Genomic DNA, 24,889 nt, shown 5'->3' with positions numbered 1-24,889 from the left:
CGACGCGACTGAAAATGAAACGCGGGTCAACGATTCAAAAACGCGTTGCCGGCTCGACCGGCAAAACATTTTGATAGCAACGTTTTACGGCCACGCTAAACGGTTTGCTCTCGCCAGCTCGATGATTTATCTACACGAAGGTACTTTAACGCTTTGCTGTGCGTTACATCGAACTTCTTGAAATTTTATCGGCGTTGTCGTGAGACTCGATTATTATGATTACGTTGGTAACGTTACTAGACGTTCACTGCGACCATACATTAGCAAAAAAATTCATTTACGACATAAATAGCAATCTTAAGACTGGACACTCTGTAAGATATGAATTTTATGCAACATTACTGTAATGTTACCGTTTTCTTTCAATTGAAATATAATTATATAATTATATATTAGTATATACTAGTTATATACTGGTTATATTTATATACGTGTGTAATATATTTATAGGTACACGCATTAGAAGCTGGTTACTCTAGTTAAGTGCCAGAAGATATAGAATCGGCCGTAATTCCCGGTTATCGGAAAATACGTGCAAACAAGAACAGAATCGATTCTTTCCGCCGTTAAGGCGAGCCATTTTACGTAGCTAGAACGCGCGAAATTATCTTATCGTTTGGAAAACATCGCGATAATTCTGGCGGATGCGTAATCCTCGGTCTCGTAGCAGAAAAGCCGATAAAGGAACGTTTCGAGTCGAGTCACGTGTCGTGCCAACGATTTAACGCACGAAACTCGGCCTTATTTTATTTCCATCTCGATCGCAGTTTTTCACTCGGTAATTTAATTTGTGAGGCGATATCGATAACTCTCAGAAGAGAATTTAACAGCGTCGCGGCCAGCCTCTCGCTCGTCCATAATTTAGTTGCGTACCCGGTAACCTGTATCTCCGCAAATTGCTATCAATTTACGAAAGGTGGGTAATTGGGTTGCGTAACCGCGATTATAATCCGAGCCGCGTTAAGAAGAGTAAAGAAAAAAAAAGGGGAGGAAGGTTGAAATATGCGAGCCGCCACGTGTGTCGCCGAAGGAATATTATTAATACGACTCGTTTGCCTTGGCTCGCCCATATCGATCACGTCGATAATCGATAAACACGCATTCGTATATCTATGCCTGTGTTTCGTCGCGACGCGTCTCTTCGACGTCCTCTCGCGAAGCTGGTCCCGTATCACGGTGTCACCGTGTGCACGTCGCAAATTGCAAATCGTCGCCACCGCCAAATAAGAAAAATGTGGCTGATCTCGCGCGCGTGTACCGCGCTCCGTGACGCGCACGTAAACCACGTTTATCTATCATCTCCGGGATGCATCGTCTCTCCTCTGACGCTTAGCGTAATTTAAAGCGATTTATTGGCAAAATCGAAAGATTCATCGACGGATAAAACCAGGGTAATTATGCAAATACGAGGCTTCATTTTTATCCACATTATAGAAACTCTCTGTTTCGAGAAGGCTGTGGTGTTCGTACGAGAAACGAGATTCGTCCTCTTTACAACTTTAAATAGTTAAGATACAAAGCCTACGTATTTGAAAAGTTCGTCACGTTTTCACTATTAGCTTCTTTGAAATGATAAAGTGTTCGAACAGATGCCGCGAGTCTCTAAATGTGATAAATTTTACGAGTCGGCTGGTAAAAAGATAATACTGCGAATATTGAATTATACCGCTGTTAGAGAGAACGAGCGATATAACTTTGCATAAATGGGAGCAAGACGCGGACTACTTCAAATATTTCAACGTATCTTGAAACGTGAAAAAAATGGAAAGACATTTTAATTAAAGAGGACAGAGATCTCGTTCTTTCCTCTGGATATTATTCTCGGGGTGAAAAGGCTAAGAGGAGAGGCGCGTCGAGTTATTTTCGAGTCAAAGTTTCGCGGCGAGACGCGACTCCCTCGTGGCTGGTACAAAAATAATTTCGAGTAGGCAGAAACGTCGTATCGAAGCCAGTTTCGTCGGAATTCCATCGCGGTGATTCCTTCCCGTTCGTGCACGTGTCTCGCCGTTTTGCTTTATGATCTTTTCTTTTCTTTTTTTTTTTTTTAACAAATACACGTTTTGCGATAACAACGCAGCGAGGAAACGCGCGTCTTCTCCTTTCTGCATTCCAACGAAAGCGTCCCCGCTTTCTAGCAAATATTTGAATTCGCGAGAAAGTTACTTTCCGAGACAACAATGCGAATGTGGGGAAACGACAAATTAATGCAACCCTCGTAGTACGCATCGTAGATGTAAATTCCCGATAGTATTCTTACGTTTCCCATAAACAGATCGATTCTATCGCTATAAGAATTAGCCACAGTGCTCATTCGGCAAAAAAGATCATACGCGGCGCAAAAAACACGCTAATAATTAGCCACGGATTTCTACTTTTCCATTTGTGCGAGCATAATTGAAGAAATGATACTTAAATGAAAAGCATATCTTATCCTCTAAATATCGTAATAAATACGCTACTATACTGTTTTATATATTTTTGCATACTATATACATAAATTGTGTGCACTTTTGCATCTTCGAAGTTCGCATAAATGAATAAAAATCCGCTGTCTACTAACAATATTAGTTCAATTGTGCAAGAAGATATTAGTGTCGGTAAAATCGATCGACGATCTAGCCACGGATCGATGCCCTCTTTAACGATGCGTAACATCGTCTCGACGTCGCGACGATGCAACAGTTTTCGCGCTCGAATCGAGATTTGGCAAAGCTCGCCCTGTTATACGGATACTTTTACATAACGATTTAGGTCGTTCGCACCGACCAACAGGCCGGGCACGTTGCGTTGCTGAGAAACTGCCAGCACCGTCCTGAAACATCGTCGTTTCGTTGCCAACGAGTTTCTTTTCATCACCGAGTTCGGTCCTCGAGATTAGGCGCGACTCGCAGATCGTACGCTCGCTGTTCTAGTTTTTATCCGTGTCCTTTCATGGTCGTAAAGGTACGCGTGCCAATTCTCTGAGAAGGTTTTTCAACCCGACAGGAAAAATCTAGATAAGACTTATTTGCAGAAACCACAATCTACCAACTCTTATCGGATTCTTCGTTGTTTTTAATGTTCGGTAGATAAGAAACACTCTCGACCGGAATATTTCCTTCTGTCGAGCTTACTATACATGGTATTCCAAGTTTGCATTAATTATATTCATATTCTACGGATATAAATAAGAGACGTTATAAGCTACTCGTCGCATTTATGAGGAAACTTTAACAAACACGATTTTATTTAATATCTGGCCGCATGATGCGAACGAAATAACAGATTTCTAATGAAATAATAATAGAGAATAAAACAAATGAAAAACGTTCGATTTGGTACTAAACAGATATCCCAATACTTACGACCGGCAGCGTAGGTCGTTTCGTTTAAAGCTTCGTTAAAAAGTTAGAACAAAAATAGAAGATACGAAGGAACGGTAGTCTACTCGCCGTTGCTATGCTGTAAGATAAGAGAGTAGATTCGCAATCAATATAATCGCTGAGTGTTAATACTTTCAAAGTGTTTGCCGTTCCTGTCGATAGAGCACTGACGGCGATAAAGAATTGGATCTACGTACAGTACATATTATCCCGTGAAATTTGCTTGAATTTAATTTCATCCGAATGACTCAGTCGACTATATTGATATTCTACTAACTTTATATATTGTTCATACAGTTTCAAACGACATTCTCACAAAGTTCTCAAAGTTTGGCTGGAAAAATCTGAGACACCCTATATAGCGTAACAATTTTCTGGCAAGCATCGAATAAAGTTCGACACTCACCTTAATGTCAAGATGAGCGACGTTCAGGGAATGCAGGAAGGCTATTCCGCCTAAAATTTGCTTCAGTAATCTGGCGACTTGTCGTTCTTCCGGAACTTCGTCTCTGTCCAGAATCATTTGCAATTCACCACCAGGAGCCCTTTGAATCGAAAACAGTACATATATACACACATTCTGGAATTCGGCCTCGAAAATGGAGAATGCAACTTACAATTCCAAAACCAGGACCATCTCCGTGTTCGTTTCGAATACTTCATGCAAGGACACCAGACGAGAACAGTTCGCCGCGGCATCCAGCACCGCGACTTCGTGCAGGGCTTCCGCCCTCAATTCCTGTGCCCGTCTCCTCTTCCTTAGAAATTTCGCTGCCCACTGCCTTCCGCTCGATCTCTCTCGACATCTTCTCACTGCCGCGTATTTGCCTCTGCGAATGGAACGAAAAGCGTTAAAAAAATGTTGTAATATCCCTGTATGAGGTTACATCTTTAAAAATGTTCTTAAAAAACATACGCGATGAAATATGAAAACGCAAAAAAAAAAAAAAAACATGAAACGTAGGATAAACAGTACGCGACTAAAATCTGTTGGACGCAAAATAAATTTCTTTTCCAAGTTTCACTAAACTACCAATATTCTATAAAAATATGCCTTTGCACAGATATCCACGGTCTAATTATCGTGCGTTACATCTTGTACAATGCATTATATATTCAAATACGGACACGTTATTCAAAGCTAAACCCCACAAATCCATAAAAAATTAATTAGAAACGCGTGTCTACCTCTGTTGAGCGTGACGAACAAAGACGTCACGAGTGAAGTAACGTTGCGCGAGGAAGTTGTACGCGTGAACGCTTTACTTTCGCTCTTTCATCAACGAGCAGATACAAACCCGTTATGCTCGCGCTTTTCTAATTGCGCATAATGTATGGAAATTCTGCGTCTGGCTTCGCGTTCTAATTTTCCACTCGGTAAACGACAAATAATCTATAAATCGCGCGGCTATATTTTCCAACGATACCAAGACGATCGACGATACCCTGTGCATCATGGACGCGTCGAAACGGTGCGCTTGTAATCCGATGATCTAAACAACCTGTAGAAAGCGAAGTTGCGCGGGCAACGCTCTTGACGACCGTCTCTTTCGATTCTCGGCCTCTAGTCCTAAGAACAACGGTGAAAGCATCACCGTTAATCGCACGAGTCTCGTTTCTTTTTGCAACGCCGGGACGTTTTTCCCGGTCCACGAACGACTCGTTTGGGAACGGCCTCGAGATCGAACGAGGCCGATACAACAACGGAATTAGACGGAACGCCGTGTACGTTTCGCCACCATATCGATGGCTGAATGATATGAAATTTCGTCTTTGTTCGCTTAAAGTATTGGCGATCAATTGCTCGCGGGAAATTGGAAATAAATTTGAAATAAAATGTTCTTCTTCTGTTTGTAAAAAAACCTAATATGCATTAATAAAACTCGTATCGTTAGTGCGTTGCAGTAAAACTTCGTAACTGCTAAATTTCGTAGAATTACTTCGTTACCTGACGAACTCTGTGCCTTTAAATGTTTTTATCTCTAAATTAAAAGCCAGATTATGAAGGGACTCCTAAACTATTATACTATATAGAAAATGTACAAATATTGACATAGACGGTAAAATATATTATTGGTAGGTTTGTAGCAGGTACTACAGAATTGCAGACTGGTACCCTCATAGAAAATGTAATAAAACCTGGTCACAGTTATTATCCTTCCTAGTAATCTTTTCCTATTGACTTTGGTAAACATTGCGTACTATTACTGCGGGTTAACCGAAGTGCCCGGGGATATTTATGAGCGATAGCCTAAAGCTACTATTTAGCTACCTCATTTGTACCTGTATTCGACTAATTACCAAATTAGGAGACCCGATAGCAACAAAGCTTTATTCTGGCAATTTGTAACCCTTGAATGGTTCAATTGCGGTAATTGAGTTTACACGTTTCGAACGCACAATCTCTCTCGGTTAGCCATCGATAGAATAGAAAATATCCTGGACGCGTGTCATGATTTTTCTGCATAGAGTTGCTCGTTACGAAGGACCCATGAAGCGAATGAATCGAGCGACGGACGTCGGTGTAAACGTCGTTAGAGAGCATTGTTACGAGGTCGGTATCCCACAGAGTAAATCAGGGAACGAGACGATGCCCTGCTTGGGTCGTCAACGATCAGGTATTTCTGTTCAGATATAGTAGATGGAGGCGATATAGGGAGGTCGTAAAATCGGTCAGTGGTTAAACTTTACAACTTTCAATGATCGTAACAATTAATTTCAAAGCTATTGGACGTCATAAGGACCCGTAGGATCTATAGAGCCTCGTTCACAGAACGATGTCAACACAGAATCGTTCCTTCCCTTGCAGTAATGTCTAAAATATATTTCTTACGGTAACCGAACAAAAGTATTCCAACGCTTAGAGAAATCTTTTCTAAATGTATTTTCTTATATGAAACGCTATTATACTGGAGACGTTTGAAACGAGTCTGAAAATATGCAGGAAATTTTTACAAAATACTTGATCGCGGTAGCTTCTTTATACATTGTTCAACACACTTTTTCAACGATTATACTTCAGCTGTAGCTAGATCAATTAATCGCCTTTAGTATTCTAATTTTACGAACATCCCTCGCTACGTCTCGTTCACCTACTGTACACATTGCGGATAGCTCGCGTGAATATTTCCGAGCGAAAAGCACGCTGCACGTCGCTTTAATTATCATCGACGACCATAAAACTGTTAACGAGCGCGTTGACTTTGCAGGGAAAATTTTACGGTGCCGAGGCAGCGTGAGATCATTGATGCAATTATCGGTGGCATTACTCTGGATCGGCTGTAGCTCGCGGAGGAATCGCATCGCCGATAAAAAAATCTCACGATACCTTCGGTGATAAAGTTCGTACACAAAAGTTGTACACAGTTCGCGTGCGCTCGGTTTGAAGATTTTTGTAGCTCGACCGGGTTATCTTCGCGGCTGTTGCGAGTATCGGCGTGGATGCTTTTCACTTGATAAACTGGTTGCGAGATCGACGTCGCCGGACGGTTTAACTCGCGTCTTGGTACCTCTCTCTCGTTGATCAAGCGGCCAGCTCGCTCTCCGACGAGTGAGAACCACGGCTTGTCTAGGTATGTAGGTTGGCAAATGCCAATAGTTGTCGACGATCGTGGTCAGACTCCACCGAACGGGCCTCTTATCTACGTTCTAATTACAGGCTGTTACACTGCCAGATCTATCTGACGTTAACGTCTGAACAAAGGGAAAAGAGAGGAACGCATTTAATGCAGTTCGTCTTCGATCTTTTGGAACTTTGTATCGTCCCCTTTACGCCAAAGTCACGAGCGTGTAGATTTTCATTGCTTCGAAGGAAACGAAAGATTAGAAAGACTAACGAAAAGAGAACGCTTGAACCGATCGCTTCGACGAAGGCGTAACAAGATTGTGCGCTTTAGAAAGGAAAGGCAATCGTTTCCAGAGAATAGAAGATTGCGATAATTGGAGGTTATTTGAACTTTCATTTACCCGAGGGTTCTAATTTTCCAGCTAGACCCGGCAGCAGCATCGGACATCGCTATAATTACAGCGTCGCAATCGCTGTCGCCGTAATATCGGATTTACAGTTGCGCCATTAGGTGGCAAGAGATTGCGAGCATTGTTTCCAGGATATCTCGAGTTCGATACAATGAAATCGCTTCGCAGATTTCCCCGTTCCTAATAAAGCAACTAACCCTTCCACAACAGTGATACAACCGATATAGCGAGCAAAATAAACCTCCGATGTCGTTCTTTCGATCGTACGGACTTAAACTATGAAGCATATAAATCTGCAATCGCGTAACGTATTCATAAAATGTTCCAAAGATGTAAAATCCGTAAAAGTTTTCAAGATTAATGGTAAAACAGGTCCAATAGGATTGGTGCGCATAGTCCTTTGTTTTTGAGAAATTAATCGAGAAATTACGTTCTCGGTGCGGTAATTTTTTATGCTTTAAATGTTTTTATTACAATTTCCACCTGAAACGTATATATTTGTGTGATATATACATGTAATATCAATACATATTATTACACAACATTTAATATACAATATGTAAAAATATGTGGTACTAATACAATAAGCAAAAATAATCAAAAATGTGTTAAAGTAAATTGTGAAAATTTAGTACCAAAAGAATTTATAAAGTAAAATACAAAGAAAACTTGTTGATTTTCGAAAACAAAGGACCTGGCACTCAAGTCCTTTCGAGTTCGTTTTACCATCGACCTAAAACATCGAACGCGGATACAATCGACTTATTCGAGATTTCGCGTTTCTCGCCATCTCTTTGTAGGTGTTCAAATACTTTCGTAAAGTTCGCAGAATATATGTATGCAGGATCAAACGACTGAAAGAGATAAACAGGGGCCACAGTCGGAACATAACGTGGCGAAGCTTTCGTTCGGGTCACCGGGTGAAACGCGATGGCGAACGAAGGTAAAGAGCCTAACGTGGATTTACGTAATGCACGTAAACGCTAGGAAACAAGTTCAGAAGTCGAGGAAGTGAACGCAGACCGAGTGTGCGCGCCGTGGCTGCATTGCTATGCACGTGATCTCGATTTCCCTGGTCGAGCCCAGGTCGAACTCCCACGCTCCGTTGTTAGCGCTCGCGTATGCACGATTCTCGTAAAGATCGCGCCTTCTTCCAACAAATCGCATCTACCTTCGGGTCTAATTTGTCTTGGAAATGCGATGCATCGAGGCTGTTGCTCAACGCTCGCGCGATATTTCTTCCACGAAACGGCCAACTGTACAAAGTGTCGCCGTGTTTCTCTGTTCAAACTCCGTCAGCGTGTTCATCGCTGAACGAGAACACGTGGGACACCCTGTATAATCTCGCGTCTTAATCTCAACTCGATGGAATCGAGCAACGTGTCTTCAAGTTTTGCGCAACACCGTGCCACGTTCTTCTCGCCGGAGTCGCTCGAATAAACCTGGCAAATTACACGAACCAAGATATTTGCTCGTGTTAGGATGACGGGCAAGTCTCGGGGAACGGCGTCAAGCGGAGAGCAAGAAATCGAAATTGTATTTTTCGTCCCGTCGAGGTAGCACCTGCGAGAACGGCCGCGCCGCGTTCGTTACGCCGGTGAACAAATTCCCCGTAATAGCGAGGAGGCAGCTGCGAGCTGCAGCCAACAGGTGGTGCGATAAATCGAGGCCGAAATTTTATTCACGACCGTTACAGAGAAGAAGCTCGTTTCTAACTTAACGAACGAACGTGCACTCGTTCTCCAGGAAGAACTGCAGTTGTGATTAATGTGTCTGGATCGTGGATCTCCATGAATCTAATTGGGATGGTCGTGTCGTACATGATACGATGTGTTCTTATGCATCGACTCACGATTCCAACATTTATCAATAATATTTTTTCATGTCCACGTATCGTATGTGCCACGTGAAATATTTCAGATTTGAAACCAATTTGGAAATATAGTGTGTGTGTGTATATATATATACTTTAAGAGAGAAATTACAAGATAAGAAGGTTTCGCCTAAATTGATAAGAGATTATTGCAAGTAATACAAGCAACGATATTTCGAATCTGTGAGCTCATCGGCAGATTGCAAAGCTTAATTTCGACATGCTCTGGCTAAATATTGAAAGAGATAATTGAAATAAAAAGCGTTCGGTTATTTATTACCTCGGTTGGATATTCCAGACCATCTATCAACTAGAAAACTTGACTAAGAAACACGCGTATACCGATTAACGTTTTCTAGTTTCGATAAAACCGTCTCTGACCAAGTAAACGTTGTAGTCGTGAAATGTGATGAATTTTAAGTAGCTTGAATCCGAGTTCGATCGGAGCGCATGCCAGCCGAAGAAAACGAGGTTGGTTCGAAGTCTCTAACGAGGAGCCGCGGTCGGATTTCTCCGTGAAAATACAAAGTGCCGCTTGCCAACTCGTTGGAGGTTAATTACGTGGGCGCATTAAGTCCTGACCTTGAAAGGTATCGTGACAGAAACTCGACTTTCGTCTAAGCGAACGCGGAATCGCGCGAGCGTGACTGTCGTCGACAAGACCGAAGTCGACACACTTGCTGGACCACGTACATATTCGCCATTGGCGTAGTACGAATTTACCGATTCATTAAGTCAGAGCTACCGAGAACATACGTCGTTTATGTTAAGTTTAAAAATACTTGCTTCGCATACATATATATGCAAAAGCGTTTCCATCAAAAGCTAAGCTAACTCGTACTAGGTCTTATACTACAATAATAACGCAAATATTTTTAAACTCGGCGTAGCATAATTTATGCTTATGCTTTCGGCTGGATCCGCGGTTTTATCGGTTTCACACAACGTTTTCAGGAAAGACGACGAACTACCATAAGCACGCAAGAGACTAAATTCACGTTTCGAGGAGTGGAATTTCTGCGTTCGATGAAAGGAGAGGACCTTCTATGGTAGCGGTGGAAGAAAACAAGCCTGATCAACGGGTTCCAACGAGAAATCACGGGATCTAGACGTTGCCGGCCTGGCGCTTCGGATTTCTCCGCGGAAATGTAAAATAGCTGGTTCGAGGTAGTTGATGCGTGCACGGGCGTCTCACGAGCCAACGTTCGGAACTGTTACGCCGGAAATTAAAAAATTATATGTTTATCTTGTAACATGTATTCGCTATCTTTCAAAAGTATCTGGATAATTACGCGTTTTCGACGAGATGTATTTCAATTATAAAATTACTGATAAATTGAACCGCGATGATTAAACTGCGGATGTGTTTATGAAAATTCATATTCCGAATATAATTAAACACACGATATCTCAATAAGCTTCGCAGCTCACATATTATAACAAGTATTTTACTATGAATATATTTTACTACGAACTATTTCACTATGTACAATACATTTTTCCATATTATGGCCATCCAGTATACCTTTGCGCATTTCAGATTTCCTATAAACGTTCGTTAACAAATTTTCAAACGAAACGCCGCGTGAAAGTCGCGTTTTCGAGATAATCCTCGAGGCTGCGGCGCGATAAAATATCGACTTCGCGTTCTCGTGTTTCCTAAACGTTTCTACGTATTCGAGTTTCATTGCGCAACGATCGTTAATCCCTTAACCCGTTTCTGACGCACCGCGTGCGTTTCCCAGGAAACACCGTCAAAAACTTTGTAAACGACTTCTCTGTATAACATTAACAGTGCAAGAAATCGATGTGCAATTATGTACGTCGCGTTTGTTAAATTTATCGCAATTTCCCGCGATTTTTACTGCAAATTGGTAGCCTGTGTGAGAAAGGAAGGCAAATGTTCCCGGGGTGCGACGTTTTTTGTGGCGTTAAGGTCGTTAGAGGATAAACGGGAGATTTGCCGCAGCAGCCAGATAGCAAGAAGCCCTCTACGCGGAGGTCTAGTCGCGAGGAGCGCGTTAAATCGACGCGCTCGCAATCCTATGACTACGTTCCGAGAAGAAAACGAAAGAACGGAACATCTCGAACCATGCAATTGCCGCGAAGACGAGGATGAAGCTAGAAGGCGAGACGTAGCGGGATAATTTGGCGAAGCTGAAGATTCGTGATCGCGTTATCCGGCGATGCAAGGCTCTACGATTCTCAAGGAACAAAATTAATTAGCAATTTGTAACAAATAAAATTGCACCTGGAAACGGTAATTGCAAAACGTTTACCGCGTATCTTTATATAGCTGCGATATTGGCAAGCAACGGTTCGAATTTACGAGCTCCTTGAACCACGGATAACGTCAAAGTTGTAACTCGAGGCGTCACGAAAGTATACCAAGCAGGAAACTGGACCGTTCCACTGTCGTGCTTCTCTGGTTAAAGAAACTCCTGGACATTTCCTGCTCTTCGATCTCCGCGGCCGGTACTGTACATGGAAACGATATACGAGTAGTGCGATCCTAAAATCAGTGGTTAGCTAAAGCTTGTACGTTTCGAGTGTCGAATTTAATGTAAATATGAAATTAGTAGAAGCTTACGAAAGTTATTTGCAAAATTTCTAACCTCTCGAATCTCTTTCTTGGAACGCAGAGACGCAGAAACTGAAAATTGCGTAAGTAGTTATCGTCGATAGTCTAGCAGCTAACTTTCAAATAATTAAGACGTCGCAGCATACATATATGCCGAGACATTTCAGTAGCAAGCAAACGTGTTAATACAAAAGAGAATGATCGTTCGTTTCTACAGCGTTCACGAGTCTATTATTATTTACAAGTACAAAGTATTATTATCTGCACGGTGATGAAAACGCAAACTAAAATTTATTGCATATTTCTCGGTCCAAGAGACGATCGCGTCTCATTTGATCGCTGCAGGATCCGTGGGAATATCAAGGAATAGTTTGCTCACGGTTTCGTGATCAACCTTAATATTTAAGAACGCAACAATACTTTCACTATGTTTGTTTCTCTTAAATAGCGCCAGCTACGTTATTATTTTTCCAGCGAGTCTCTGGTATCTGTGCGGGACTTAAAGCGTACTTAGGACCTCGCTCGATCATCCGACCGTGTCCCATGTTGAAGAGGCGCGAAACGATAGCTTCGCGATTCGCTTTTACATCTCGTTTCTTTGAACCTTCGGTTTCAGGGATGAACCAGTTACCCGGCATCGAGTCTCGCAAATTTGTTCACAACGTGGAATAAAGTTCTAACCGAGGCTGAACGCGGTAGTGCCGCGAACTCCATAGAAAGTATACACTTTCACCGTAGTGGTATCTCCATCCAGTGCTGGATTTGTACGAGACGCGACGAGGAGCTGTTCGAAGCTTTTGCACGATGATCGAGACAGAGAAAAGCATCGAGAGCTTGAGGCTGCGACCTCTTTGTGGCATACGTTTTCGCTTGTATGTTCCATACGCTCTTAAGCAACGAACGACTTGCTTCCATAAATTCGTGCGATGTGGATGTCGCTTTTTCTGTGCGTTTCAGATCACGGAACAAATCCGTGTAACTTCTGAACGATGAAAGAAACGTTATTTTTCATACTTTCCACCCGTAGTTTTCGCATTTAAAAACGCGAAAAGAAACAAACTTTCCCTTCGGATTGGAGTCACCGAGTCGAAGGTCCGGCATGACCTAAAATACGACGACTTGGCGTCGAGTGTCTGACGAGTGAGCACATCGTAAGTCGGATATTACAACGTTTCGGTGGTCGTGCTCTCCTAAATTGGATGTCTGTTGTTTCTTCCCACGACCAGGGATCAACCGCAAAGTTCGAAACGGCGTGTTACTTAAAGCTACCGAGCATAGACACATTAAAACTATATACGTAGCCTGGTGTAAGATCAATGACCCAGGGTCAAGAGGAGAGGTAGGGGAGTCGAGCAAAGCGTTAAGTGCTCGTTGCCCTCTGGTGTAGAGCGGCGGACCAGGAAATCGGTGCTAACACCGGGATCAGAGTCTACGTCGTGCAACACAACCTTGTGTGTATCCATCGTCCTTTAAGGCATCCATTAGCTTCCTAACTACTAAACACACCGGTCAGTCCGACGACCTCGTGCTCCTACCCACCATCCGGTCTACGAAGTACCTTCTTCCACCTCTTCCCTTGAGGAGCTTGTGCCTTTTTATTTTCCTTACTCTTCCATCTTCGTCCACCGCTTCTACCGTTTTCTCCTTCCCCTTCGTCTCCCTCTCCTCTGCCTCTCCTTCTACCATCCTCTCCTTGTCCCGATACCGACGTTCGAGGGTCATCGACATCCGCGACTGGAGACATTGTACGCAACGTCGTTGCTCGGCTATCGCGGTTACGAGCTTGGCCACGCACCTTGCGCTAACGGTCGACATCCTTCGTACCTCGCGCCTCTTTCATCTATGTAAGTAGCCCTTTCGATGGTTCAGAGGTTGGAAAGCTACAGAAAGGGTAGATTTATTTGGTGCGAGAAGCGTTCAGCTCGGATATGGTCGGCTGCTGTGCAGGTCGAAATTAATTTCCATCGGACGCTAACGATGTGATGTTGCAGAAGATAAGTGGCTTGTAAAATTCTACTAAAGATCGTTGACGGAAGGATACAGCAAGCTGAACGCAAACAATGGCTCAGAGTAGACATACGACTGATGTGGTAACAGGGTTCGGTGTTTGGCGCGCGCAGTGTAATCGCGAGGAGTAAACAGAAATATCGCAAAGTAAAATACGTTGCAGTACCTCTTAATTTTGTATTTGATGATCGAGAAGCTCGTGATGAGAAAGCACAGAAAGTGCAGATAGGAAAAAACGTTCCAGTGCCCCTGAGAGGAGAAGGTTGCGCAACGTTGTGTAATCGGCCTAACGAGCTGCGAACGCAACTGGAACGAATTTCACCGCATTGGTAACGATGCAACGCTGGCCCGTTGCAGTAGTTGCACAATGGATTTGCATTCGAGAGAGAACCGATGCAGAGCCGGCGATCGTAGACGACGCGGTCGGTCTGCCTACCTATCTGCTAATTTCCTTAATTGCCAGTAGAGTCGAGTGTAATTAACGACGACCGGGGGCAACGAGTCGCTCTGGTTTCCGTACCACGGGGCCCTGTAATGAGATAAACTTAACCATCGGATGGCATCGAGATCGTTCAGTCCAGAATTAAGCGGTTCGCGTGAAACCAACTGCCTTACCAACTCTATACGCTATAACGGAGAGGTTCTTAACCTTTTGTTTACCACCGATTTCCTATAAATAACTCTTTATTGACTCGGACCCGCGAAACTTAGCTCGCAACTTCCATCCGCAACGTGTTAAATATATGCGTTTGGAACTCTCATCGACAACCTCCGAATTTCGATAGAAGCGAGTCGCTATAAATAGGCGAATACGCGTATTAAATATCTTTCATTCGAATAAAAAAATAATAACTTGCGCGCGTGATGACTTCCGTCCCCCGGGGGCCCACAGATCACAGATTAAGAACCGACTATATGCTATGCTACATTATAATGTGGACTATATAACATATACTATGGATTATAACATAAAATAAATGAGAAATTTTTCACTGGTATTGACTTGGCAATTAAATGATTGCGGATTTTGTCATCGGGTGGTATTGACAAAATCCGCAATCACTTAGTTGTCAAGCCAATACTACAATTGTTAGATCAAAGAGGGAAAGTCCGCAGGATCTAGCAACAGTTCGATATGAAAATCATAGGAGCAAACGCGATAAATACATTTTTGTGGATTTGCTGATGTCGATGGAGCTAGAAGGAAGCAATCATCGAAGAAGCGAGAATTTAGTTCGGCGAGAGTACAAACGCGGGGTAACAGAAACGCATTATTGCGCGAGTCAAGCGGACACGTTCGCAGTCTTCCCGTCGATTGTCGCTCGTTAACGCCATTGTGCTGGTGGACTTGGACGCACAGCGGGTACACGCGTTACGCAATACACGCACTTGATACGGCTTGCGGCTGTCCAGGATGAACCGAGAAAAATACGGTGAATATCGTGTCGCGAGTCTGCCGCTGCCATTTAAGCGTCGCCGGCTAATCGACTAAACTTCGCTGAGAAGCGAAACTTCCAACGCAATCGTCCGGGCTTATAATCGAGTAATCGTGTCTGCGTCGTGAATTGACCAAGATCTGAATAAATCTTTTTAATCCCTTGACGCCAATCACTGTGACGGAGAAACTTTACCTGGAGCCAAAATTTGGAGTAACAATGGAGCTTCTGAGAGTCCATCTGCTGATCGACTTCGGCTCTCGTAGAATTATAAATTTCAGATCATCCAGATACAGAATTTGCATTCGACGTTCCGAGAAAAACATTCTCATTCTCATAAATTGATGTATCATAAAGAAATACTTGTAACTTGTAAAAGTAGGGTAAATTTCAGCAAATATCCTTCGTTATTGTCGTGCTTCTGAGCGTTTTAATTTACGCGATTGATCAGTGTGGTTTCTAAGCGACTCAATGTTCATAGTTGACACAGGAATGACAAACGCTTGTTTTTCTTTTTGCGAATTATAATCCTCGGTCTCGGGTCTGTTGCAGTTCCTGATTCTTCGCAAATGTCGCGAGAGAAGAAAGTAGCAGCAGGACGAGCTCTTAAACAGTCGTTTGAATTCCATGCCTCGTTCGCAGTGGTACGAAAAGGAATTCAGCTGCGGTAATGTCACGGGAGCAGGTTTTGGAATCTTGCTGGCAAAAATGTATTTTTCTGCTTGTTGCTTCCATGCTAGAACACTTTTATCATTTTTACGGGATCGACTGCATTCCCGCAAACCGCTTCCAATCGTTTCATTCGAAACCTTCTGCGGTCGACCGCCGCAGAAATTTTTCTTTCTCTGCCTGCAGGATGATTATTACTGTGACACAAGATGATTCTCGGTTCTACGAAGGATCATATGTACATATATATCTCGAACGAAGCTGTAATAATTTGTCATGCCACGAAAACAATATAATTCGATCGCAATTCAACGTGTTTCCATCGTCGCTATCGATATTGAATATCATACAGAACGTTTCTGTGGACCATATGCTTCGACTCTCGGAATATACGTACATGTATATTCCAACAATTTAATTTTTAACCTTTCGACAATGTCGAGAGTGCGTCGAAAGGTCATCGAGGATCTCGCAATTATATGGTCGACAGCAGTCAAAAGCCTGTTGACCAAATACCACGATCGTCTACCTTCTCTCGAAGAGTTTGTTCAGACGAGCAACATTTTTATCGGGCAACGAGCACGATGAAACTTTCACGCGAATCGTTCACCGGTGTTTATCCATTGCCCGCCGAAGAACGAACGGAATGATATTTAACCTCCTCCGAGAACGGTTACAAAACGACCCGTTCCAGTTTCCTCCGGCTCCGTTTTCCTCTTTTTCTCCTCGTTCGTTGCTCTCGTAGCCATTAACCAACGGCTCAGCGAGTTTTCGCGCGATTCCTGTCTCTTGACTAGTTCGTTTCATCTCCAACGAGAAGGATAATTATACGCTGCTTCGAAAGAGACTAGGCGAATTCTAATATCGCGATTAAATGGGTCATAACGAAAACCTACTCTTTTCTCCAATTTTTCAATCCTTTAAATTACATCATCGATCCACAGATCCTCGGAAACGATGTTACTTTAATCGATTCGTGCGACATTGTTTTACAACGTCTTAACGATTTTTACGCAGAAATCGAGGCTGTGGCACACGCCGTGACCTACGCTGTTATTTTTAGAAGCCTGATCTCGACAGGATTAATAATCGAATCAGATTAGCGCAGAGAGATTTTAATGCGCGGTACCCAGCCGTCGACCGGTTGGTCGATTTTGGTTCGATCGGCCCCTGGGTCCCTTCCTTCTCCCATCGACATCGATTTTTGCTCTTTTCAAACCGGGTCAGCAAACTGTGGCGACCGACGAAGGACGTCAAGGGAGTCCGTCTCCCCTCTTTGCCCGAGGCTTCCTCCTTTTCGTCCACGTACGTTCGCCAAACGCCTCGTGCGTCTCCCTCCGGTTAGTTTTTTTCCTCGTGAAATTTAGAAGTCGACGCCCGTCCCTTCGTTCGTTCGTGACGAGCATTAATCCCGACAACGACCAAAGTATCCTCTTATTGGCGTTTTGCGGCGTTCCGTGGCTAAATCGGGACCCCCGAAGAAACCGATACTCCATACCAACGGATTTCTCGATCCCCTATCTCTCGTGATTTCTTTCAACGTTCCACCGTACAACCTTCCCTTTCTTCCTCCTCGGTCCCTCTCGTCTCCTCTACTTTCTTATTATTTTTCTCTTTCTTTACAGTTTCACGAAATCTATTAGAACGGTAACTACGTGATTGCGGATTCTGTCATTGGGTGGTATTGACAAAATCCGCAATCACATACTTGCCAACCCAATATAACGGCGAATCTATCGAGCGAGATGCAAGTCTCGCGGAAGGTACGGTAGTTGCGCTTCGATGCAACGATGCTCGATCGAGATACAGGGGAGGGAACGTCAGCTTTATTTTCGCAAGGCATCAAAGTAGACTCGGTTTATTTGCGATCGTCGATGGGAGGTTTTGAAGGGTACCAAACTGGTCGGTGCGCACCAGCCATACTTCAACGATCGACAGCAGGAAGTCGCCGTGCGGTCGAGATGAACGATCGTCGGATCGACCGGTCCATCTCTCCTTCTTTTCCTTCTTTCTCTTTTCCCTTTCGTGATACCTACTTTTCTAGCAGATAGGTCCGTGATATTTGTTCGTTTCTATCTGTATGCGGATGTTCGTCACCACCGACGCTCGGATATTTACAGAAAGTGGGATTCTCCGAGTTGGCTTTTAGACGCACTAATTAGAACTAGAACGATACGTCTTGAAAGAATGTTTCTTTCGTATCGCTACTGCGTCAAAAACGAAACGTACTATTATATAGCGCTGGTTGTCGACGCGCACGATGCCATCGACTAACAGTTATCGGCCATGTTAGTCACAGTTAGAGGGAGAATTTCCATAAACGTCGTCGCTATCGATGGCTACTGTCGATGAATCATAATTAGCCGAGGAAGATGTTGCGTTGAATCAAGGTGTGTCGTGTGTCTCTCCTGTATGAAAACCAAATCAAGTCGCGTGAGTCAGGCACGAGCAAGTACAATACTTTTGTACCACGCGTCGTGGACAACGGTTTACAATGTGCGATGACCGACGCGAAACGTGGGCGACCAAAGGTATCGTCTTGCCAAAAGATCTTTGCCCTCGCTTTGTACCGTTCGAGTTTCGTTTAGGACGATAAGGTTTGTTGACCCCGAATTTTCACGGTGTACGAAAAGACTTCTCTTTCGTGCCAAACGATAGACCGCGGATATTTCTAGGAATTCGCGTTTTCGCTTTTTACGAACACGACAGGAAACATTCTCTTTCGCGTTGCGCCAAGAAAGGTTGAATAATTTCTACGGATTGTTTTCGAAACGCAAAGACACACGGTCACAGCGAGATATCATTGCCAGAAATCGATGACTAATAACATAAATTAGCACTCACGAAAATTTCGTCGCAGCGAAGAACGACAAGACGAAAGAAGGGAAAAGGGAAAAGCTCGCCTGTAACCTTTCGCTCGTTGCTATGTATGTAGAAAGATAATCGTGAAGCAATCTCCCGAGTGACGCCTTACGCGTAACGATAACGAATTATCAGTGTCGACTAATCGTAGGTATACTTCGTCACAATGAGGATCCCTGTTACCGGTATCTCCGGTAAATACGTCCGAGCGATACGTACCTGCAACAAACACGAAAAACTTGTCGTTAGTTCAGCCGTGGGTAATTCTGCTGAAAAATATGATATATGCTACCGTTCATAAGTACATATTTGGACACTTGATACAATTTCTGTCTGTTTAACGTTGAAATCCTAAATCAATTGAAATATCTGTTTCTAACAAGCCTAGCAGAGTATAGTATAGTATAGTGGAGAAACGTTCTACGATCATGGCTTCGAAAATATAGACAGTGGCGTATACGTAACATCGAACCAGCAATTTTTTAAACGTCTATATTGCTCGAACATAGAAAATAATGGTAATTATAGATTCTCCTGCTTGTCTCGTTCGGTACATTCCTCTGTTAACGATTCTAGGGTTAAGGTTTGGTGCATCGAACTCGCTCGTATGCAAATTAACCGGCAGGAGAAGAGAGAATCGAGCGTTGTTGCTCTCTGGTTCTTCGGTTCGGATTCGAAGAGCTGGAACCTGGGCCGAGGAGGAGACACGATCGAGCATTCTCGTGCACAGGAGGAACGCGTTCACGCGAGAAGAGAACGCCGGTTATCCTCGACACGTTACGCCGTATACGTGTAGGAAGGAGCTATCGAAAATCTCAAATCCCACTAACCTCGTTGGCGAGCTACCAAGGCGATGGTGCACACGCCTTCGGTACGGATTTCTTTACGGCCTGCTGGGAATTTATTTCTTCTTTACGTGCGACGGATATATATTCGCGATAGCAGCCACCGCAGGTAGCCGTACGTAAGAGAAACGCGAATCGCGAAACAACGCCGAGAACCGTGTGCTTCGGCTGTCTCTTCGCATCGAAACGCTTCCTTACAAAACGCTTCCACGACCGAGCCACCGCGCCGATTCCTCTTCCACGTTGATAACTTTTTCTTTCGCTGCGTATATCGCACGAGAGGTTTTTAATTCGCGATTTCGTGGCTAATAAAGTGCACGCGTGTTCCTTCGCCCACGGAAGAAAAACGAAAGCGTGTCGATGCTGCGATCGATGGACGCGCGAATCGCGTCTATCCGATCGTTTCCAGACCTCTGATCGATTCGTGAACCAACCACGATTCGTGTCTCGCTTGTTACGTTCGATTTTACGAGACCAGCCTTTATCGTCTCGAATCTAGCATATTCGAGTATTGGAAACCGATATTTTCCCATCGGACCGAGTTTCTTTTATATCGAATTATGTTACAACTCGTTATGTTTTTCGTACTCCAATATGAGTAAGTTACAAAACGCATTTTTCGAGGCATATATGTTTCAAACGTAGCTCGAGATTTACTTTTCTACGAGCTGGAACGATTTTGAATTTAGAGAATAGCGACGGAACGAATGGTGATATTAAAAGATAAGGATCGGTCTAGGCAATAGTTTCTCGATAGCGCGTTTTCGATATCGACTATACGACTAATAGAGCAATTATCTCGGTGTAAGATTAGAAATCATTACAAATGTTCGTCACTTTTTGCTTAATCTGGGTAACGTGTAAATACAGGTAATACGATACCATATTACCCATTTATTCTACTAGGAATAACTCGAAAAGCACATCGGGTGAAATTAACTGGTTTTCATATCCAGCCGACGTGAAACTTGGAATCGCTGGAAGAAGGGGCATCGATCGCGGAATAGTCGGAGCAATCGGCCGCGTTAAACGGATGCTAGAAACTCGGCCGTGTGACGTAACGTCGCTTTGCAGAGAGACTAACGATTATTACCTTCCCCCTTGAGTTGCCGGTCTTCGTCGTTGCCAGCGAAAGCCGGCGACCACGTGAAACTGTGACAAGTACTAAAGCGTGTCGCAATTACCTTAGAGACGATACTTCAACGAGGATCCGCTACTCGCTTTTGTATCGCGCGTACTTTACGATTTTCTTCGTTCTTCTAAACACGAATGCGGCCGTATTCGAGACACGTACGTTACCGGACCGGAGCATGACAAATATGTAACGCGCTCTTGTTCAAACTGTCTGGAGGATCCGTTCTAAGTTTCTAAGGCTATGGTTAAAGTGATTGCCTGTGGTCTCACGAATTGTCGTCCTCGACGATCAGACGTCTAAAGAACGACGTAACTAACTCGTGATTTACATACGTTCGCTAACATCTTCTTACAGTTTTTCCTTAATTTTCTAATCTCGTTGCATAGGTACGCGATTAACGTTTCATTCTCAACACGCAAATGATTTATCGCAAGAGCATAACGTCGAATCACGGTAGATTCTAAAGTGAACCGAAGATACGTCGTTTGTAAACCTATCACTGTCCTGTACCATTCGATGAAAAATCTGGTTGGTTGAAGCGGGACCAAATGACCAAAGTCTACCGTATTCGATGATGGCGTTCGAACGTGTTCGTCAGAAGGTTAGTTAACTTCTCGAGGAAGGTTTTTCGAGGAGCAGATCTTTTTCGAGGAATTCGCGTGGATTTCGAGCGTCCCCGTGACGAAAGGTACGCGTTCGATCAGCTGAATTCATTAAGAGTCTGCACGCTGCTCGATATAAGAGAAGTATATACGTCTTAAGCGAATACGCCGGAGAACCGGTTATCAATTACCACCGATTCGAGGCCGTTGGCAAAACAATCAGCAAAAATTCAGACCTCGGTGGTCACGCGTCGAAACGCGACTTAATCGCGGCGAAACTCTACGACGATTCGCGGATATTTACTGTCATTCGTTGCGCGCAATTAGCATCTTAAATGGAATACATCTACATCTCGAACGATGTAAGCAACGAGTTCTATATTTATTTTTTACATTTACGAACCGCTCACTTCACCAAAACGTTCGAATCTTCGACAACTTGAACGTCTTAAACATGTAACGCTCAAACACAAATACAATCGTTGCAAGTGCAAATGCATATTTCGTTTGTTTTAATTACTCGTCTTTTCATAAATTCAGAACGAATTAAATTACGTATAGATAATTTTATATCTCGCAAACGATACGTCGTATTCGCGTCGACGGTGATTGATTTTGCTATTGCGACAGTATTACATCGTTCTATTGGTAAATAAAGAAAAATTTATTACGCTAAGGATCTTCGAATATAAAATCTGTATCTTTCTGCCCTTCCGATAAATTCGTTTTTAAATATCAGAGCTGTTTCTCTACTTTTTGGAAAATAGCAGGAATACTACGTATCGTTTAAATCGATTTCTATATTTCACTTACGTGTACACGTCTAAACCGCTCGAACAGAGGAGAACGAATAACAGAGTTGTAACAACGACCCTCGACTGTCGTGGCACGATACCATAACAATAATCCGCGCATGACAACAAGTGTCGCGATTACACTAATTCCGTGTCTGTTTCAACACTCCTCAACGGTTCCTTTTTTTCTAAGAATCGTATCGTTTCTTTGTTTTTCTTCGCGATATCACGCAGCGTGAAATAAAATTAACCGCAGGCGAGATACATACCTGCGCGGAAATATCATCGCGATAACACTCGTTATGCTTGTTGCGCTCCACTGCTCTTTTTTACCTTTCGTGTTTTTCGTTTTTCGATGGTTGGAATCGCGACGTGAGAAGTGGCTTTTTCACACGGTCTCGTTGGGCGGCAGCGATCGATGGGAAACGAGGATGAAAAGTAAATCGCAGTATATCGGAGCTGCAGTTAGCTTATCCCCTTCAAGGATGTTCTATTCTTGGAAGCTGCATCTATTAACCGTTAGTCGTTATGGCTTCTTTCCTGATGAATCCGCCATATTTTACCGCGTTCTCCGCATTGCTATTTCAATTTATCGCTATTGGCTTGACTTTGATTACCTTCCGATACTCCTCGACTTTTCTTTTACACGTCATCTAATATTATAATTCGTCGTACTTGTGAACGTAAACGACGCGTTTCTCTTTCGCGATTGAATCGCGGCTGCGTGTGACTTTGCGACGAAAAAGAAGTTTCGCGATGAAAAAATGTACGATGAGAAGTTGTTAGCCGTCGTCGTAACGACAGAATTGTAAAAGTTTTCCCAGAGCGCGAATAAAAATACATCTTCGTATCGCGTTGGCGAAAGTTAAATGTTCCAAATAAATGATACGCAAACAGACATAATAAATAAAGACAGAATCTTCGAGGAAGCAGACAATAAAGTGGCAAGGTTATTAGCGTAAGTAGAAGTAAACCATTCGCGGGATGCTTAATGAGTTTCTCCACTCAGCTATTAACTCGAGACACCGACGTGGCCATGATTTATAGCCGTGGTGAAAAATCGAGAGAAACGTATCTGGTTTTGTCGGCGAGACGCGTGGGCGTCTGTATTTCGGTTAAGAGGAAGCGAACTGCCTGCCAACCGAAAAAACAGGACCAACGACAAACCCGATCGTGTGTCTCGTTCTCCATGAATTTATAATGCTTCGTTTAATTGCGAGCTGGAGAATGGATGTCCTCGAGCCGAGCGAACGAAGAAAGAAAAACAAAAAATAGTGGAAATTCGACGGCTATTTGACGGAACGAGATAGTTGGACGAGACGCGAGTGCGTCGATGCGGTAAAGGGATCGCATCCGGGGCAAGGCGGGACCTGCATCCGGCCTGAAAACGGATGAGACCTGGCATTCAAGTGCAAATCGTTTCACAGCATTGTGCTCGAGAGCTGGAGACCGTGGTAATGGCAAAGACGCTCCTACCTTTGCTACCGACGAGGGAGGATTTCGAGGAACCAGACGGATCGGCGCCACCCTGCGTGAAATTCCACGACCAGAGACTAATTGAACGTTTGCCTCGTAAGAAATACCTTTATCTTAAATAGAAATTGATTTATCCATCGCGGTGATACGAGATTGATTTATTTGCCTCTACTAGTAACCTTTTATTTCATAATTATACGATGGAAGTTGTTAAGAGACAGCCAAGGTTCGATGCCACTCTCCTCAAATCCGTCTTCCATTTTCTATCCATTTTCTCTACGGCGTATAACGAGACAGATTTCCTTTCTATTACACGATTAACCGTAATGACGGACGATGTACAAGGCGAACATTATCGGACGTTTGCTATTTTATGTTTATGCGAGACTGCATTCTTCCTACGAGGCTTAATTGGAATATTCCTGTTCCATTATTGCCGGCCGAAGTCCGGCTTGGCTTCGTCTTGCCATCTTTCTACTAAAATATTTACATAATGCCGGTAATTGACTGTTCGATCGAGACCTTATAATTTAACATGGTCGCTATGACAAATCGCTTCGAGCCCCAAGCGATCCGCCCACGTGGGCAAACGAAGACGCGTTGCTATGTGCCACGAACCAATTGTTTTTAGTAATTGTACGTATCGTCTGGTATTTTCGACTCGATTTCAACTCTCTTTGCAATCTCTCTTTGCTTCCCACGAAATAATGGAAACGTAATGGAAACGTGTGCACAGTAGCCCGTTAAAATCGCGGATGCGGATAACACAGTCGTTCGGTACAGCTTCCTTTGAACGAAGGCGAGTAAGTGCGCGACCTTTCATAGTCAGCTAATGAACGCAAGCCTAACCGCTAGGATCGATCCATTCCGGCGTTCGTAGCGCGGATTACGCGTGCGATCGACGCGTTCGAATCAATTTGCAGCGATTCGATGGACGTGGTGGCAAGGAGGCGAGTCGTGACACGTTGACTCGTTCGCTTGGAAACAGCAAGAGAGGAAACGAAGAAAGGAAAAGAAACGGAGGAAGAAGGCGGGCGAGTAAGGGTATAAAGCGCCGAACCTGCCAAGGAATAACTTCACGCATGCTTCCCACGTGACTCAGCCGGTCGAACATAGATACGTATCGTTGGTGAGCCCTCCGCGTACAACCTGCACGCACGATGCGTGGCGAACGTCGACGTTTCGTTTCGACTGACCGTGCACTCGTGACTCAACCGAGCCTCTAACCCTTTGCTTTTTTCACCTCTCCCTTGTCCCTCCAATTTTCGCTTT

The 24,889-nt window shown here is 43.6% G+C and overlaps 1 protein-coding gene across 1 annotated transcript in view; it reads right to left on the bottom strand.

The window, feature by feature from the left end:
* LOC117154685 (uncharacterized) overlaps positions 1-24,889 on the bottom strand; it is a 64,014-nt gene that overhangs the window by 15,080 nt on the left and 24,045 nt on the right. The window contains exons 2-3 of the mRNA XM_033329892.2: positions 3,980-4,192; positions 3,769-3,907 (exon numbers count right to left, since the gene is read on the bottom strand). Of these exons, the coding sequence (XP_033185783.1) occupies positions 3,769-3,907; positions 3,980-4,192 (352 nt within the window). The remainder of the gene's footprint in view (positions 1-3,768; positions 3,908-3,979; positions 4,193-24,889) is intronic.

The sequence above is a fragment of the Bombus vancouverensis genome, chromosome 11 (genome assembly GCF_051014615.1).
Source record: "Bombus vancouverensis nearcticus chromosome 11, iyBomVanc1_principal, whole genome shotgun sequence".
NCBI classification, from domain to species: domain Eukaryota; kingdom Metazoa; phylum Arthropoda; class Insecta; order Hymenoptera; family Apidae; genus Bombus; species Bombus vancouverensis.
Note: the sequence above shows the minus strand (reverse complement) of the source record. Positions and strands in the feature narration are given on the sequence as shown.